The sequence below is a fragment of the Macaca nemestrina genome, chromosome 9 (genome assembly GCF_043159975.1).
Source record: "Macaca nemestrina isolate mMacNem1 chromosome 9, mMacNem.hap1, whole genome shotgun sequence".
In the NCBI taxonomy this organism is placed as follows: Eukaryota; Metazoa; Chordata; class Mammalia; order Primates; family Cercopithecidae; genus Macaca; species Macaca nemestrina.
Window position 1 is genome coordinate 7,340,576 of NC_092133.1, and position 20,256 is coordinate 7,360,831.

The window sequence follows — 20,256 nt, forward strand, 5'->3', positions numbered from 1 at the left end:
AGCGAAAGACTTTAGCACAATACTCCAATTATATGAGGTATGCAAGGAATTATGAAGCAGTACATAGTCTGTTTTTGCGCTGCTGATACGGACATACACAAGACTGGGTAATTATACAGGAAAAACGTTTAATGGACTTACATTTAAACACAGCTAGGGCAGAATAAATGGAGGGGCAAGTCATGTCTTACATGGATGGCAGCAGGCAGAAAGTGTGAGAGAGCTTGCGCAGGGGAGGTCCTCTTTTTAAAACCCTCAGATCTCGTGAGACGTGTTCACTACCATGAGAACAGCATGGGAAAGACCCCATGATTCAATTACCTCCCGCCAGGTCCCTCCCACAACACATGGGAATTCAAGATGAGATTTGGGTAGGGACACAGCCAAACCATATCAGTAAACAAGCCTAATTATTATTAAATAGGTTAAGTAACTAGCTCACACTGTCCAATAATGGTGATTTATCAGTTTGACCGATCAGAAAGAAAAGTCTTTGAAGGCAAGAGGCTTTCTCATTAGTTTCCCAAGTCCCTAACATAGTGTTGACCATGTTGATTGACTGAATGAACATAAGAAGTACACTGCAACGCTGGTTGGTAGTACGGTTAGATATGACACGGCTTGAACCAGGCCTGGTTTCCAGATCGGGTGCTGAGATATGGCGGCATTGGGAAGGGGGCTGGAGAGCCTGTGCCTCCCACTAAGGTTTTTTAAAAAGAAAGTCCTGCACCTTGTTGGAGGATCAACCTGGTGTTTGGGAACACTGCAAAACCTGCGGTGGGAGAGAACTCCCGAGAAAAGCTCCTCTGTAGTGGGAAGAGATGGTATGGAAGGCAGTTTCCTCAAATGCTGGATAACCGCCTCCTAGGAGTGGGTGCTCAGTTAGGAATCAGTGCGGAGTGGCAGGACCAGGATGGAATTTCTGCAGGTGGTCCTAGGTCTGAGCAGCACAGTAGAATCACCTGAGGCTTTGAAAACTATTGAGCTCCACGCATTGTGGGAAATTCTGAGTTAACTGGTCTCTGGGGGTGGCAATGTCTTTAACTCTTACTATTCTAATAAGTCCCCAAGGCTGGGAATCACCGTAACCCGCAGGGTAGGCATCAGTCATCCAAAAATGGCTCTCAAGGATGAGAAGGCACGGGCACCATTCTTTCATTGGTGTTTCTCCAAACACCCTGGGCTCCCCTGGCCCCACAGTCTGAAGAGTCTCATTCTGAAAGCGTAGGAGGTGCCCGGGAATCTTTTTAACAAGCCAACCCAGGTGCTTCTTACAATCAGGAAAGTTTGGGGAACGTTACTGTACACCCTTTTCTGGGTCCAGGTCATGGAAAAGAAACGTGAGCCAATCTATCAACATAAAACCTAACACTGTTGATTAAAAGTAACGCCCAGGTGTCCTGTGCCTGCGAATCCAAGCTTGTTTCTCGGGCGCGAGATGCCCCTTTGGCGCTTAGGGCCAGGCGGGGTCGCGCGCCGGGCTGTGGGCCGCGGTGGAGACCTGACCCGCACTCCGAGGGTTCCCGGAGAGCCGGGGAGCAAGCAGCCGAGTCATCGTTTCCAGCTTCAGCCTGGAAAGCTGGACCGTGCCGCCGCGTGTGCTCTTGGCAGCCGGGCGCCCGGGGCCCTGCGGCCACATCATCCTGGGGCGGGGACGTGTGCGCTCCGGGCGCCCGGCCGCCACCGAGCCACGTCTATGCTGCCGGCGCTCGCGGCCAGGGAGGCGCCCTGCCCCGAGCCGCCCACCCCCGGGGATGAGCTAGCCGCGGCTCGGGGCGGGACCCTGGCGGGGGGACCCGAGCGGTCTCTAGGACCCGCGGGACGCCGCCGACGGGCGGGGGTGCGGGGGAGACAATAATTTGTTCGGCGGTAATGAGAACGGTGACTGCTGGCCGTGGATCCATTTCACAGGCCTGCCTTCTCTCACTAACGCTCTTCCTCGTCCCCGGGCCAACTCGGACAGTTTGCTCATTTATTGCAACGGTCAAGGCTGGCTTGTGCCAGAACGGCGCGCGCGCGCGCACGCACACACACGGGGGAAACTTTTTTAAAAATGAAAGGCTAGACGAGCTCAGCGGCGGCGCGGGCGCTGCGCGAGGGCTCCGGAGCTGACTCGCCGCGGCAGGAAATCCCTCCGGTCGCGACGCCCGGCCCCGGCTCGGCGCCCGCGTGGGATGGTGCAGCGCTCGCCGCCGGGCCCGAGAGCTGCTGCACGGAAGGCCGGCGACGATGGCAGCGCGCCCGCCGCCCGTGCCCCCCGCCCGCGCCCTCCTGCTCGCCCTGGCCGGGGCTCTGCTCGCGCCCCGCGAGGCCCGAGGTAAGTCGCCGAACCCGGGCGGCTGGCTGCCCGCCCTGCTGGGGGCACCTCACGCTGCGCCCGGGCGCGCCGAGGTCCAGGGCTGCCCCGAGGGGCGACGCGCCCGGAGCCCCGGGGCTCGCGCTTCCAGCGCGGCGAGACCGACCCCCTCCCAGGTGTCAGTTCCCTGGGGAAGGGGGACACTTGGCCCGCAGCCCCGCAGGAGCCAGTACCTGCCCCGGAGGGCACAGCCTCCGGACCGTTCCTCCGTCCTCATCCTCTTGGGTGACATTTGTAGATGTCTCTGTATCTTGACATTTACACGTGTCGCTCGGGACGATGCGTGTCGGCTCCTCTTGCTGGCCCTATCCCGCAGTGAATACCCCCACCCCAGGGTCCGGGCCAGCCCCCCACCAGGTTTCCTTTCCAGCCCCCGCCTCCCCTGCTTACACACTTAGGGGGGCGCGCAGCGGCCCCGCAGGTGAGGCAGCCCCCTCCTCCGCAGGTGTGCCTGCTGCGCTAAACATTGGGCTCTGTTTTCATTAACTGACTCTCTTACCTACTTCTTTAGTTTCGTCCCTGCCCCTTTTCCTGGCTTCCAGGTCACTTCCTAGCTGTCAGTCGCGGGCAAACTTTAGCCGAATTCTCCTTCCTCCCTTCGCTCAGTTTCTCCGCCGTAAATAATCACCCACATCAACTTGGTGTACAAAGAGAACTTACTTAGTTTAACGTGCGCATCTTATGGTTGTTTTACAGACTTAGATTTTCCCGAGTTGTATCCCCTTAAAATCGGGCACCTGTGGATCCCGTTTGCACAGTGAGGACTCACTCAGCAGGTGCCTTTTTAAAAATCCGGGAGCTTCCCCGGGTCTCCGCCGCCGCCGCCTTCTTTCTGCCGCCTGGGGCGCTGTCGGTCCACCGATGAACGACTTGCCTTGGCCGCAAGCTCTAAATTTCTATGATTCTATATAACAGGCATTTATTTTTCAACAACTGGCCTCAATCACGAACCGTTACCACTTTATGACACGTTTTATTTTGCGATTGCCACTGCTGCCCTCCGCCCCCACCGCATCTACTGTAATGTGGTTAAAACCCAGTTCTTGTTAAAATCCACACTGCGAAGATCAATTTGGAGATTAACGATTAAATACAAAGATTGCACAAAGCAATGAGAAAGCCAAGAAAGAATACTGCTGAGGGTTTAAATAACTCTATGACCTGTAGTGAATTGTGCTTTGAAAGACTTTTAAACAAATTAGTCCTTTTGAATGTTTATTGAGAAAGAACTTTTTAAAAAACGGAAAGTGTCTCAAAGTGTGCCTGACATGGTCTTTAACTTGGCACGTGCTTTGTACACAGAAGTCTACTGAGCAGGGGCAAAATTTTTTTTAGAAGAAAATGTTTATTAAATCCAGCTAATAATGGGACATTATTTCTTGGGCATGTGTTTATTAAATCAATTAAAAATGTTTATTAAATCCAGCTAATCACGGGAAATTATTTCTTGGGCGTGTGTTTATTAAATCAGTTAAAAATGTTTATTAAATCCAGCTAATCATGGGAAATTATTTCTTGGGTGTGTGTGTGTGGGAGGACTTTTACTATTTTATGACTTCAACTTTGGTGGAGAGACTGTTTCCTTAAGAGAGATATGACCCAAAATAGAAAACCAGGGGGGCCTAAGCACTTTGAGTGGGTTACCTTTTGTGATATATTCCAGGATTCACTGCTTGTTTACCCTTAGATTCTCAGTATCAAGTCTTCAATCAATCAGTGCCTTAGATTCTCAGTATCAAGTCTTCAATCAATCAGTGCCTTAGATTCTCAGTATCAAGTCTTCAATCAATCAGTGCCCCAAATCATACCACTGAGGCTGCTTAAAACTCCAAACATATAATGAAACATTTCTTTGCATTGGCAAGAGAAAAGGAGGAATTACTACCTGTTGAGACTGAGCATATTCTGAGTTTCTTCCTAGCCTTGAGCCCTGCACAGTTGCCTACTTGGTACTTTCTGGGGGCAACTCAGCCTAACAAGTCCAAAACAGAGCCCTAGATCCCAGACTCTAGTTACAAATCCTTCCTTCCCCAGTCTTCCTGAACCCAGTAACAACGTCCTCTGCCTTCTCCAGATGCCTTGTGCTGACATGTAGGAAGGTCATCCCTGTGTCTCCCTTTTTACTCCGTAAGCCACCAACCTCCTAAGTATATTCCCATCTACCCACTTCCTTATGTCCCGAAGTGTGCCTTTCCCAGTCCAGGTCACCTTATAGGAAAAAATCTCTTCTGCAGAAGCCTCTTATTCCTCTTATCTAACAGGCCTACTGGCTTTTCACCTTATCCCTGCATGGTATATTCTCCTCCACAATACAGCCAAAGTTATTATTTTCAAACATGAGTTACAGCATTCAAGTTTCCTGTCTGAAACTCCCCAGTGGCTCTGTAGCACCCTTAGGAAAGAAAATCCAAACCTCAGCATGACCTAATTCCTGTTTTCCTTTCTGATCTCCTTTCTTACCATTCTCCCTTTGCTCACTCTACTCCAGACACACTGCCTTTTCTTCTTTTCAACTCCCCAATATAGTAGTGCCATCTTTAGAAAGAATTCAATGTTTGCACTAAGAAGACTTTGCAAATACTTTTCACTGTTTTGCCATGCAGTGTTTTATGGCATTTCATCCCTCTTGTAACTTTTTGCTTTTCCTAGAGTTAATGATTGCCTTGTTTTGATTTTTGTTTGCTTTATTTTCTGTGCACCAAGCTGTGATATTGTGATATAATAAGAAATGTATATTTGGTCTCTGCCCCTGGTTCCTGGCACAGAACTCCTAAAATCCTTGGACTCTCTGGGGTATTAAGAGTGTCTTTTGTATGCTAATCAGCTTATTAAGGCATGATTAGAGTTGGGACTTTCAGTGCCACCCTTCTTGCAACCTCCAGGGACGGGGAGAGGGATTGAAGGTTGACTTGATCGCCAGTGGTGCAATTAATCATGCCTATGTAATTAGGCCTCCATAAACCCCCAAAAGGACAAGGTTTGTAGAATTTCCAGATTGATGAGCAAATCAAAGTTCCTGAAGGGTGGTGCATCTAGAGAGGGCATAGAAGTTCTGCATCCCTTTCCACATTCTCTGTCCTTTGCATCTCTTCCAACTGCTGTTCATCTGTGTCCTTAATTACATCCTTCATTATATAATAAACTGGTGAATATAAGCAAGCATTTTCTGGGATTCTGTGAGCTCACCTAGCAAATTAACTGAACCTGAGAAGGGGGTTGTGGACCCCCAATTTATAGCTAGTTGGTCAGAATTATAGGTGTGACAACCTACTACTTGTGATTGGCATCTGACATGGGGGGGATGTTTTGTGGGACTGAGCCCTTAACCTGTGAGATCTGATGCTTTCTCCAGGTAGATAGAGTCAGAATAGAGTTCAATTGTAGGACTCCCAGTTGATCTCTACTGAAGAACTGGTGGTTGGTGGGGAGAGATTTCCACACATTTGGGTGACCAGAGGTGAAACATTCGGTACTGAGTGTGAGAGTAGGGAGAATACTTGGTTTTTGGTTTTTCTCATTCCTTACACAACCTCTATTTTACCTCCACACTTTCTAGGAGAACTATCAACCTCCTTTCAATATGATCCAACACCTCAGGTAGTCTAGCCATGATTGTTTTTTCTTGATGTCATCGTTCCTGGAGCCCTTCATCCTCCTTTTCCAATGTGACTGGGTTACTTTGTAGGCACACATTACAGCTGTCATCTCAGGACTGTCCTTATTACCAAGACACTAAGAATTCCTCTTGTATCCTTCCTGTGTTGAATCATCTATATTCTGAGCACTATACATTTTTCTTAGAGTTCATTCCTCATTTCTGTGGAGCACATTTTCCAGTAACTTCCTGAGGAAGGGTGTTGGGGAGATACAATTTTTTGTTTTGATAAGTTGTGAATATGTCAGGGATGCTTTCAGCTGCAAACAACAAAAAAAAGTGACAGCAGCAATTTTTACAAGCTTGTGTTCTTTATAAGCAGTTGCAAAATAAGTAGTTTGGTGGCTGGTGTAACTAGTGTGGCAGGTCAGTGATGTGATCGGTCACCCAAGCACTTTCTTTTATTTCTATCTGTGATACTTAGATGTTGACTTTTGCCTTTATGCTTACTTCCTCGTGGTCTTATGATAGCTGCTGTACCTCTTGGCATCCTATCTGCATTCCAGGCAGTAATGCAGCAGAAAGGACAAAAGGCAGAACCAGTCAAATCTATTTTCATCAGGAAAATAGTATTTCCATAAGCCTTTGTAGTAGATTTTGTCTTAGATATCATTGGCTAGACTGTGACACAGGGCCACTGCTAGCTTGTACAGAATACTAGAAAAGTAAATACTTTTAACTATATACATTGTGGCTTCAAACAAAACAGTTCTGTGAGTAAAAAAGAAGGTTGGAATGCGTCTCTGGCATACTTCGTATAAAATATATTGATAAACACACATTCATTCATTCCACCCTTGATTGCTAGTTTGTTTAGGTATAAAATTCCAAGAAAGAAATCATATTTTCTCAGTATTTTATAAGGCATTTCTTCATTGTCTCTGTGGCCATTACTGCTTGAGAAGTTGATGGTATTCTGCTTGTCAAATCTTTGAATGTAGTCTTTTTTCTTTTTGGAAGTGATTATCTTTTTTCTTTGTGACTAGTATTTTTGCGTTTTATGATTATGTGCTTTAGCAATGCTCTTATCAGTAATTGTTGGGAACTCAGTGGGCTCCTTCAGTTTGAATATTCATTTTGTCAAGTTTTAATATACTTTCTTATATTCGTTCTTCAATTATTTCTTCCTCACTGTTTTTACCACAGTTTTTCTGAAACTGCTATTAGCTGAATGTCCCAGCCTCCTGAAAACATCCTTTAATTTTCTTATATATTTTTCATCCCTTTGCATTTGTTCTACCTTCTGGGACAGTTGTTTAATTTCATTTTCCAACCCTTCTATTTAAATTTTTTGGCCAGGCACAGTAGCTCATGTCTGTAATCCCTGCACTTTGAGAGGCTGAAGCAGGAGGATTGCTTGAGCCCAAGAGTTCAAGACCAGTCTGGGTAACATAGTGAGACTCCCCACCCCTGCCCGCATCTCAACAATAAATTTTTTAAAAATTAACTGGGCATGGTGTCATACACCTTTAGTTCCAGCTACTCAGGAGGCTGAGGTGGGAGGATCACTTGGGTCCAGGAGGTCAAGGCTGCAGTGAGCCGTGATCATGCTGTACTACTCCAGCCTCGGTAACAGAATGAGACCCTGTATCAAAATAAATAAATAATTTTAAATTTTATCCTACCACATTTAATTTCCAAGAGGTTTCTTGTGCTATGAATGTTCTTTTATTCTTATTGTAGTGTCCTCTTCTTTTTTGTAATGGATATAAGATTGCTATTAACTCTAAATGTGTTAGTCATTACTTGTTAAACATTTTTTGTTCACCTAATTCTCACTGTTAGCTTTGAGATTCTTTCCCCCCTATTTGTTTAACATCTATCTGACTTTCTTCAAAGGTCTGATTTTTGGCTGTCTGTTGATATTTAATAATGGGACATTAAAGAGGTGATTAGAAATTCTGTGTACTTCCACAGATGGATTTACTGACTGGTGAACATTCATTTTGCTGAGAGACATCCACATATCACAGACTCTGTTTTTCTTAGGCTGGTCAATTTCCCCAAGGAAGAATCCTTCAGCTTCTTGCCAAGGTGATTTCAGTCTGGCAATTGAAGCCTGGCTCTAGGGCCTGTGAGCTTAGCAGGGGAAAAAAAGATAGTGTTGCCATTAAGTATGCTTATATTGTTTAAACTTAATCCTTTTGTTTTCAGTTTAGCACTTTGCTACGCCCCCCCCCCTTCACGATTCCTGGGAGTCCTTATGTTCAGAACTTCTCTACTTCAGTGTCTTCAGAAATACACCTCCTGTGTTGGTCAGAGTAGGGCAGGCAACACCTAACTGTGTTGGCTTTGCAAGGGATCTAGGGCTCTAGCTTCTCCTTATACAGCCTTTCAGCCTCAGCCTGTATTGGCCTTGGCCCATACAGTGCCCCCTGTTCCAGTGCCCAGTGCCCAGTGCCCAGTGCCCCCTGTTCCCAAACCTTTCCAGGGTTCTGCTTATCCATCCCACCTTCTGATGGCTGCCCTCCTCTTCAGGTCATAAGTTCCCATTCTCTCTTCCCTGCTAAATAGGTAACAACTTGTCCATCCCCTTTCCATCTTCCAAAGCTTTGCTGCTTTGTTTTTTAATTATTATTATTGTTATTTTTTTTTTAGACAGGATCTTGCGTTGTCACACAGGCTGATGTGCAGTGGTGCAATCGGAGCTCACTGCAGCCTCAACCTTTTAGGTTCAAGTGATCCTCCTACCTCAGCCTCCCTAGTAGCTGGGACTCCAGGCACACACTACCATTCCCGACTAATTTGTTCTTAATTTTTAAATTTTTGGTCAAGCATGGTGGCTCACACCTGTAATCCCAGCACTTTGGGAGGCCGAGGCAGATGGATCAATTGAGGTCAGGAGTTCGAGTCCAGCCTGGTTAATGTGTTGAAATCCTATCTGTACTAAAGAAAAAAAATACAAAAATAAGCCAGGGGTGGTGGCAGGCACCTGTAATCCCAGCTACTCCAGAGGCTGAGGCAGGAGAATCACTTGAACCTGGGAGCCAGAGCCTACAGTGAGCTGAGATCATGCCACTGTACTCCAGCCTGGGTGACAGAGTGAGACTCTGTCTCAAAAATTTTTTAAAAAAATATATGTAATTTTAAAATTTTTATACAGATAGAATCTCACTCTATTGCCTCAGGCTGGTCTTGAACCCCTGGGCTCAAGCATCCTCCTGTCACAGCCTCCCCAAGTGTTGGAATTACAGGCATTGAACCATGGTACACAGCCTATTATTGCTATTATAATTATTCCCTTATTGTAGGGTTTTGGGCAGGGCACATAGATAAACACCTGTGACTCTGCCATGTACATTTAGAATTTAGCCAAGGCTTTGATTACCATGCTCTACATATAGATGTATTTTCTTTCTCTCACTTGTCATTTGGCACTTTCTACTCCTTCCTTGTGGAAACAAAAATTAAACTCATTTTTAAATGTTTCAAAACTTTCTTTTCAAAATCTATAAAAACTCGAAGTCAACATATACCTAATTAGATAAATGTTGCAGCTGTGGAAACTGTAACAAAATTTTTCTTAAGGAATGCAGCTACATCATTTAAAGAAGCTAAGCACATTCCTCCTGGTGTAGATGATGCTGTAATGAACTCATTAGAGTTGCAGAAAAAAAATTTTGTATCAGAGTGTGTTTCAGAGGCCTCCTTAAGCTAAATTGTTTCTGCAGCGTCCATGATTTACAAAGACAGGTGTAGAATTTTCAGATGTTTCTTCTGTACCGAATGGCTAGCCCTACAGCCCTTTGGCTGTGTGCCCACAGGGAGCTATAGGAAGCAGCTCTGGAGTATGTCCATGCTCTTTAATTGTCAGGTCTCTGGGATGGAGAAGTGAAATTGATATAATCTAGACAATGTTTATGAAGGCAGTTGCTGTGAATTTTTCATAATTGTTTCTTTATATGTTTGGATTTTATTAAACCTAAAAGTGTCATACCATCACATTGTGACTTAAAAAGGAGTTTGTTGAGTGCGTCAGTGCCAGGAGCAGTACTCTGGTCTTTGCATGCACTATCTCATACAATTCTGGTGAAAGAATCTTGTTGGTCCTGTTAGTACTCTCATTCTACAGAAGAAGAAATGATAGCCTCAGATAGTGAGATCAGCGCTGTCAGGAGCAAGGCAGTCTAGTCTACCTCATGCTGGAGACTGGATCTTAACCTAGCTGTGGCAAACATTTCATAACCTATCTTTGCCATAACTATAGCAGTGAGATTGTAATTAGCTTGAATTTCAGCAGAATGGTAATGCAGTTCAAATAAACGTTATTTGGCAATTGAAATGTGCACATTAAATACTACACTTTCTTACAGGCTGCCATTTCAATCTTCATGCTTTCTCCAGCCCATTTTTCATCCTGTTTCTTTTGTGCTTTATTTAATGCCCAATATACCTTGTCTCCAGTTGATAGATGGGATGGAGAAGCCGAATAATTCAGCATCATGTTGTTATTTTTTATCCTTTAAGCTTTTATGTCATTCCAAGGCTACACTAAGAGCTCAGCTTCTTGGCAACTGTTTAAAAAATTGGACAGTTTCATTGGATTACATTTTCTGTCTGTTTACCTCCTCCAGGAAGCCTTGAACTGCTTAATCAGTTTAGATGATCCATTCTTAGAAATGGTGAAACACCTTGACATGTCTTCCCCTAGCAGGCGTGGTGAGCACTGGTCTGCAATTTGACCAAAAGATTCCTTGTATTATGTGTTGCCATGTTTGTAATTGAAGCCATGATAGGATGGAAGCATTTCTTGTGAGAGATATGCTCATTTGAATCTGAACGGGATCTGAGAACTTAGTCTTACTTAAAAAAAAAAATGGAAACATTGGCAGTATGTGAAGGATTGCCTAGATATATGACCAACTTTTTAAAATATACTTTTAAGTTTTGGGGTACATGGGCAGAGCGTTCAGTTTTGTTATGTAGGTATACAGGTGGCATGGTAGTTTGCTGCACCCATCAACCCGTCATCTACATTAGGTATTTCTCCTAATATTATCCCTCCCCTAGCCCTCCATCCCCCTGACAGGCCCCAGTGTGTGATGTTCCCCTCCCTATGTCCATGTGTTCTCATTGTTCAGCTCCCACTTATGAGTGAGAACATGCAGTGTTTGGTTTTCTGTTCCTGTGTTAGTTTGCTGAAAATGATGGTTTCCAGCTTCATCCATGTCCCTGCAAAGGACATGAACTCTTCCTTTTTTATGGCTGCATAGTATTCTGTGGTGTATAAGTGTCACATTTTCTTTATCCTGTCTGTTATTGATAGACATTTGGGTTGGTTCCAAGTCTTTGCTATTGTGAATAATGCCGGAATAAACATATGTGTACATGTGTCTTTATAGTAGAATGATTTATAATCCTTTGGGTATATACCAGTAATGGGATGGCTGGGTCAAATGGTATTTCTAGGTCTAGATCCTTGAGAAATCGCCACACTGTCTTCCACAATGGTTGAACTAATTTACACTCCCACCAGCAGTGTAAAAGCGCTCCTATTTTGGTTTTGTTTCCATCCTGGTTTTTTTATTGTTGTTGGTAGTGTTCTTCAGAGCCTGCATTAGGATTTAGGGTCTGCATTATACCTTAAAATGCAGCTGTTGTCTGCCTATGGAAAGGTACATTCCTAAAATTAAGCATACTAAGTAAAACTTTTAAACTAAAATCATTATTTCAGCCAGTTTCAGTATGATTTGAGAAGATCATGTAAAAGATGATTGAAAAAGAAATCTGGCACCATCATTCATTTATTTCTAAAATATGACCATTTTAAATTGAAAAATGGACATAGAATAAGTTATACACGCATATATTTGCCAGCCAGATTCTACTATATATGCTTCAGAACTTTCAACATTTAAAGATGTAAAATGTTAAAGATATATTTATAGCCATCCTTTTTCTCCCCACCCATTCAGACTATTTTATCTCAGTCTTCCTTTTGCAGAGGCTGTACTCCTGTGAAGTTGGTTGGTCTGTGTGTATGTGTATGTATACACACACATACCCCTAATCAATACCTGATATTCTTTATGTATTTAACTATTAAATAAATGGTACCCTACTATATATGACAACCTTCTGCAACTTAAAAATATATATATATATATATTTTAGACTTATTCATATATGTGCTTGGTTCATTCCTTTTAATTGAATGGCTGAATCATAATTTGTGTACTCCTCTGCTGATAATAAATCTGTTTTCCCCAACTTTTTGATATTGCGATGGTGCAAGGATCCTTGCTATCTTAGGTATGGGTGTAAGCTCTAGGGAACCTGTTACAAATGAATTACTGAGCTGTAGAGTACACGAATTTTTTACTGTAACATATTTTGTTAAGTTGCTTTCCAGATTGGTTGTACCAATTTATGTGCCTACTTACTGGAGAGCTCTGGTTACCTATGTGGTTGTCAATACTTGGTATTTTCAGGCTTTTTAAATGTTGCCAAGCTGGATGTTAAATATTTCATTGTTTTAACTGGCATTTTTCTCATTACTAAAGACTCTAAGATTCTTATGTGTTTATATGTTCTTTGTATTTCTTCTTTGAATTATTTGTATTTGTTTACTCATGTTTCTTTTTAAATTTAGTTTAAGCAATCCTCCTCTCCTGAGCTCCGAAATAAATTTTGATACTTTCTTCTCAATTTAAAATTTTTGCTGTTCCCTTTTAGAATAACTGGAATTTAATTTTTATTTATTGTATGAGATCTATGTCTGTTTCCCCCCATCTGGAAAACCAATTGCTCTAGTAACATGTGTTGAATCCTTTCCACTTCTGATAACCAGCAAGCACACACAGATATGCTTCTGGGTTCTTTGTCCTACTGTTCTGTTTACCTCAGTTCCAGCCTCATACTGTTCTCAGCATCCTTTACTTCATGATAAGCCTTCAGTGTTTAGATTGGTTGGCGTGATGGTTAAGCTTGATTGGATTGAAGGATGCAAAGTATTGATCCTGGGTGTATCTGTGAGGGTGTTGTCAAAGGAGATTAACATTTGAGTCAGTGGACTGGGAAAGGCAGATCCACCCTTTGTCTGGATGGGCTCCATCTAATCAGCTGGCAGCATGGCCAGAATATAAATCAGGCAGAAAAATGTGAAAAGACTAGACTGACTTAGCCTCCCAGCCTACATTTTTCTCCCGTGCTGGATGCTTCTTTCCCTTGAACATCGGACTCCAAGCTCTTCAGCTTTGGGACTCAGACTGGCTTCCTTGCTCCTCAGCTTGTAGACAGCCTATTGTAGGACTTTGTGATCATGTGAGTTAATACTCCTTAATAAACTTCCCTTTATATCATCTCTATGAGTTCTGTCCCTCTAGAGAACCCTGACTAATACAGTTGGTATGTAGTGGTGCAGAAGGCAGACCCTGAAGCCAGCTTGCTGGAGTTTGCAGATCAGCTCTGCCACCTGGCTCCTGACATGTGATCTTGAGAAAGTAACAAACCAACCTGTGTGCCCAGACTTTCCTAGGTTTAGCACTGAAGATGACACATCACAGGAAACCTCTCAGTGCCAGGCAAATTGGGATCGTTGCTCACCTCAAACCTTGAACAAACTACATAATCTTTTTCTTTCCCCATTTCTTCTTGATGAAATGGTGATAATAATCGTATCTACCTCCACAGGGCCGTAGTGCAGGTGAAATGAAATAATACATATACAGTGCTTTGAGAAGTGCTCAGACCATGCTAAGCATTCAATAAAGTTTAACATCTCCTTTCCTTCTCCCCTCCTCTCCTTTAAAGTTATCTTGACTATTCCTGAAACTTTAGTGTTTCATATGAACTTTAGAATCTTCTTGCTAAGTTTTGCAAAATACTGTATGGGGACTTGTAGGCTAATTTAGGGGAGAATTGACATCCTCATGACATCAAGGCTTCCCATCATGAATGTGGTGATTTCTCTATGTATTTGTTCCCTTTAATGCTATTCAATATGTTTTCAATAATATTCTCTTCAAGGTTCTTGCGCATCTTTGTAAGATATATTTCTAGATATCGTAAGTACCTAATAGATTTATTGTCACTTTAGATGGTATCACTATTTTTAAAAATATTTTAACTTTTTAATATGAAAAGTTTTAAACATACACAGAAGTAGACAGACTGCAATCAATACCCATGTTTCTATCACTCAGTTTCAACAAGTGCCAGTTCACGGCTATTCTTGTTTTATCTGCGGAGTCATTTCCTTATTGAAAGTTCTAATTGATGTTTTCTTTTCAGTGTATATGAATGTTACTTATTTTTGTAGGTTGACTTTGAATTCAGAAATCTTGCTCAATTGTTTTTAATCCTGATGATTCAAATCATAGCTGGGTGCTTGCTCAATTTTTACTCTAATAGTTTGTCTGTAGATTGACTTCATAGAAATTCTAAGAGAGTAATCACCTGAAAGGGTAAGTTTTTTTTTTCCTTTACAGTCCTTATGCATTCTACTGCTTTTATTTTTCTTCTTTCATTCGGTAGCATCTCCATTACAATGATGAGCAAAAGGATTAGCCAGGCCCAGTGATTCATACCTGTAATCTCAGAACTTTGGGAGGCTGGGGGCGGGAGGGGAGGGGGAATTACTTGAGCCCAGAAATTTGAGACCAGCCTGAGCAACATAAGGATACCCCATTTCTACAAAAAAAAAAAAAAAAAAATCGTATGTGTGGCACATGTAGTCCCAGCTACATGGGGAGGCTGAGGTGGGAGGATTGCTTGAGCCCAGGAGGTCGAGGTTGCAGGGAGCTTTGATCTTGCACTGCACTCCAGCCTGGGAGACACAGTGAGACCCTGTCTCAAAAAACAAGGAAAGAAAAACAACCAAAAAAAGTGATTGCTAGTCTCCTTGTTTTTTTTTTTTTTTTTTAACTTTAACAAAAATAACTAACTTTTGCTATCTTTATACATCTTTCTTTTCTTTCTTCTATTGCTGTAGGATTATTTACTCCTACTTTTTCCCAGTTCTATTAATTTAGAGGTTACATATTCTCTTTCCACAGTTTCAGTAGTACCATTAAATTTTTAATATTTGCACTTCAGCAATGGAGTCTAAAGGTAGTCAATAACTTTGGCCTCCTCCCAAACAATTACAGGCTAACCATGCTTTAGTGCCCTTCACTGTGCCTCCTGTTTTTTTTATTATTGTCTAGAATTTTAGTTCTGCCATTTTGAAACACATCTCTCAACAAAAAATGTAGTGGGGAAATACTAGGCTTTGTTCTATGCTGAGCAGTCCAGGCTTATGCTGATTTATCCAATGCAACCAGTTTCTTTTCTTTTTCTTTTCTTTCTTTTTTTTTTTTCCATGGTTTTTTGCGAACCACTTCCACTTCTGGATCCAGTTGCTTCTTATTGAAGTAGTCTTCCATCGAAGGTCTCTGAGTAGCAAATTCCCTATATTTGTTTGCCTGGAAAATGTTTTTTTTTTTTTTCATGAATGTTTAGCTATGTATAGATAACCAAACCAAGGTTGGCAGTTATTTTCTTTTATCAGATATTACCTGTTGTATCCTGGCCTCTCCTGTTGTTGTTAAGGAGTCTTTCATTTAAGGACTATGCCTTTGCACTAAACCTGCCTTTTTCTCTGGTTACTTTTAAGGTAGTTCTTTGGTGGTGGTGGAGTATGTGTGTATGTGTATGTGTAGTTCTGTATTTTATTCATGTGTTTTTATATGGTTTCATATTAAATTTGTGTATTTCTGGCCTTGCTGTGCTTCTTGAATCTAATCAATTATTTAAAAAAAATTTAGTAAGCATCTCTTTAATTACTGCCTTGCCCTTTTTGCTTCATCACTTCCTTTGGAACTTTTGTTGTATGTAGTTGGGCCTTATAATTCAGTCATCCTGTTTTTAGCTTGTCTTCATCTCTTTATCACTCTTTGCTTTATATTCTGGGTGATGTCTACAAGTCTAAATTTCAGTTTACCAATTCTCTCTTGAGCTGTGTCTAAATGCTGTTTAAACTGTCTATTGACTTAACGTTTTTCAATATCTTTAATTTTTCACGCATGGAAGCTTTGTTTTGCTCTTTTTCAAACTTGCCAGATCTTTTTAAAATGTAATATTTTAAAATTATCTTTTGTTATCTTTTCTTTGTATTCCTACATGTCTTTAATAATTTGGGATTTATTTATTGTTATCCATTTCAGGTTATTTCAAGTTCTTAGGATGCTGATTCTGTATTACCGTGGATTATCTCTTCCAATGCCTTACAATTTTAAACTGTGAGTTCATTTTCAGCTTTTTTTCCCTCCACTGCTACCCACTTCATGTGAGCCCTATGTACCCTGGATTAGGAGAGTTCCTGTGGAGCAGAATCTGTTTACTCGTGACAGATGCCACAGGGATTTCCCTTGTCTAAGCCCAGTTATTGTGGGAATTTTACACCACATGGCTATTCTAATTTTGGTCTCCATACCCATGTGGCAAAGGCTTGAAGTTTCTGTTTCTCTTGCAAAACTCCCTAACCCTCACCAGATCTCTGGGGAGACATGTCACTTTGAAGTTTCCCTGTGGCATTTGGTAGAGGTTTTCTAGCCCTGATGACTTGGGAAGGGCGGCCTGTCTGGGCTTGGTTTTACTCAAGGATCTTAGCTAGAATTCTCTGACTCATGGTGTTCAAGATCATGCCTCCTGTTACTAAACTCATGGTTTCCAGGCTGAAGGCTTGTATCTGCCAGGCCTCTGGGATTCCATGACTTTGGCAGTGGGTGGATGCTCTGGCTAGGAATTCCTTCATTCCCTGATAATTTCCTTTCTCTTCTTTCTAGTTCAGTTATACAGGTTGTCACATTTTATTTAACATGTTTCTGTGTTTGTAGTAGAAAGGTTTTCTAGCTGTGTCAGCTCAGTCCACTGTGTTTCAGAACTGGACATCTCCAATATTGATTCTTTGGTTCTTTTAGTCAACACATTTGTTTGCTGCCTATTGTAATCCCAGATTTATGCCAGGAACTGGGGATACAGTGTTAAGAAGAACAGACACCCTCATTTCATGGCCTCTAGAGTGAGTGGATTGTAAAAACGTACAGAAAATGAGTTGAACCCGCTTGGCAGCTTGATTCTCAACTTCCAGTACTCCAAACACTCAGTCAGAAAAGTCAGTCAGCTGCTTTCCTGCTGGCATGTTAGTCTTTGCCTTGGCAGCTGCCGGGGTGAGATGTGCTAATGATGGGGCCAAGCTGAGCTTTGGGGGTGAAGCCATCAGCTGTTCCCATCTCCCTCTGGCGGAGGCAAAATGAGAACAGCTGGGAAGCAAGGCCAACATACACTCCCAGAAGCTGCTGCTCTGCCAGCAGAGGTGTCAACAGAATTCCAGTCATGTGAGCCTTCCAGGAGTGTATAGTGAATTCATCCCATACTTAAACATTCTAGTATACAGAGAAGATTGTACAATGGAGTAAGCCGACAATGGAAATACTCATTTGTATATTTTTGTAACCTTCAGAATGAATGCTACAATTCCATATAGATTGGTTTCTCCACTGATTTATCTAGAAGAAAATCAGATGCCTGATTTGCCACTAGAATTTGGACATGTCAGATTTAGTCTATTCAATTCACTAAGCTTTACTTCCAGTTTCTTAGTAGGGAGGGTCTGCTCCTTGGAGCATAATTTATTCAGCTGCAATAGATGGTTCTCTTGAAACTTTTTTCTCACATATTTTAGTCTCTTTTCTCTGTTTTTCGTCTCTGCTCTCCTTTAAAAAGGTGCTTGTCATCCTTCTTTCTCCCTCAGCACTGCTGAAGACTAAGCCATTGGTTACAGAGGCTCAGTGAGGAAGCAATTTCAAAAGAGGGAGGCAGAAAGGGCTGTGATAGGATATGGTTTGAAAAGCTAAATCAAGACAACTGTTTTCAAGCACAAAAGCTCCTAGTAGAAGCGTCTGCTTCTCTTATGAACTTCAGTGACATAAAATAATGAGATTTCTTCAGCTTATCTCTCCTGATGTTACTTCCTTATGGATTTAGTGGGTCAAGAGTGCTGTGTATTCTGGCATTGTAGTTATAAAATTGACAGGTGGCTTGGATCATGGCCAGAATTCTGGACTTGGAGTGAGAAGTGGCTCTGAGTTCCGGCTTGGCCTCTTTATAGCTGTGTGACCTTGAGGAACCCACTAAATCTTTCTGAACTTAGTTTCTTTGTCAACAATGAACAAGGATGCAGCCTACCTCCCTGGATTGTGGTGAATATCAAATGAGGGAGATGTTGGGGGATGTGTTTTGTAATTTAAGGTCTTCTCTTTCGATGGTACAGGGGGACACATGGTACCACTGTTCATTTGTTCATTCAGTGGCTGAGGTTTGCCCTCATGCCTTGGACGGCACAGGTTCTCAGCATCCATGAGCCACTGTCCCCTCCTGCTCGTGGTAGATGGGTGTCCAAGTTAATCCCAAAGTTTGGCAGAGGGGGTGGCAGAGATTTGGGAGAGGAGGGCAGTTTCTATTCCTTTTTCTCCTACCTTAAATCTCATGTTTCCATCTTTGTTATTTATCAGTCTACCATCAGGGGCATCTCTGTTAACCAGGACTATTTGAGATTGCATTAATAATGTGAACTCTTTCAAATATCATTTACTTATAGCACACAAAATGGTCGTTAGTTTCCTTCTTCTCTGCTGTATGGGACACACTGTGCACTGGGCATAAGGGCTGCAGAGAATGAATGGTAGCAGATGCCCAGGCCAGGGGCATGAGTTTTCCTGGCCTTCAACTTCCACTGACTTCTTGAGAAAGAGGTGTGGGAGGGAGGATAAACGTAGAATGGCAAGGCAAATAAAATTTAACATGCCTCTCAGGGTATTGGGTTGGCATGAATAAGAATTGCTGTAGAAATAGGAACCTCACATTTGTGGATGAAGCAGACACATAAATTCTTGACTTATGTGTTAATTACCAGTTAGAGCATGTGATTGCAGCAGTGAAGCCCATTAAGCACTCTGCATCCTTGTGGCTCCAAACAATACAAATTTAGAACATCCAGAATCTGACAGAAATGTTCCACTCTAAGACCAAATATTGGTGGTGTTTTCCCAATTTACAGCAAAACATAAGTGACTGGAAATATCTCCCCCACACTACTAAGATTGTTCGTCTGAATCTTTCTGAAACTGTGGATTGCAGCTACCATATCTTCTGACTTGCACAGCAGCAAATGAATTTTCTAAAATGTTTACTCAGTCTTAGTTCAGCACATGATCAGACAACACCCAAGGGCTCCTGGTTGCAGGTTTATCTGTGTACCTGGAGAACAATCACATTTCTGAGTGGTAATTGCTCTTTCTTTATAGGATAGAATTGAGGAATTCCATAAGGGATTTTGCCTGTGTGGTTTCTGTGCTAGCACTGGTCCAAGGGCTTCTCATACATTCTCACCATGTCCTGGGAGGCAGGCACTATGACCACTCTTTCTTCCAAATAGGAAAGCCAAGGCTAGGACATTCAGCTTGTGCAGTTATGCAGCTACAAGGTGGCACAGCTGAGATTATGCACGTGAATTACTGCACAAATAGGGAATGTACTAGACATGGGACTTACACGAATAACAGTAATAGTGATGACACCGGCAGTTAACAAAGCATTCAGCAGACTCTGGACTAATCCCTTTACATGAATTATGTGGTTAAGATATCCTTATAGCCCTTAGAGGTATGAGCCATTATTATTTCCATTTTACAGATGAAGAAACTAAGGCATAGAGAACTCGTGATCTGCCTTAGCCTCTGCATCTTATTAGAGGCTGAGCCAGGATTGAAACAGGCAGTTGATTTCAGGGCCCACATACTAAACCACTGGACTGCCAAGCAAAGACCTATGATGTCCAGGAACTCTTCTGTACTCCAAACCATTTGCAGCTATCTCAGCTTGTGTTTATCTTGGGACATTGGGATTTGAGGAGAGAACCTTAGGAACACACTGAGATAGAACAATACTTGAATTTTTAGCTGTGTGAATCCAAGGAACTTGTCCTGTGGGCTCTGACCTGCAAGGACTGGCAGGAAAAACGGGACTGGAGACCCATTTGCAGGGCCTGGTATTTCTGACCTTTCATTTTCGCATCAAAGGAGCATGTGGACTTACCAGCTAAAATGTATTCTTTTTGAAGGAGAAACTTACTGTTTAACAATTAAGTACACTATCTTCTGTTTTCTCTCACAAATAAAATGCAGGACTGAACCTAATAACTTCTACCTATGATGGCTATAGAAAATACTTGTAAACATGATAAACACACATGCATGAGTGCATT

The 20,256-nt window shown here is 42.5% G+C and overlaps 1 protein-coding gene across 3 annotated transcripts in view; it reads left to right on the forward strand.

The window, feature by feature from the left end:
* The first annotated feature begins 2,136 nt into the window (after nucleotides 1–2,136).
* The window catches only part of LOC105471414 (ADAM metallopeptidase domain 12), a 398,606-nt gene continuing 380,486 nt past the window's right edge, over nucleotides 2,137–20,256 (forward strand). For all 3 annotated transcript variants that reach the window (XR_011607578.1, XM_071068931.1, XM_071068932.1), the window contains exon 1: nucleotides 2,137–2,317. Coding sequence is in view for 2 of the 3 variants with exons in the window: in XM_071068931.1 (XP_070925032.1) it covers nucleotides 2,230–2,317 (88 nt within the window). In the remaining variant the exon portion in view is untranslated. The remainder of the gene's footprint in view (nucleotides 2,318–20,256) is intronic.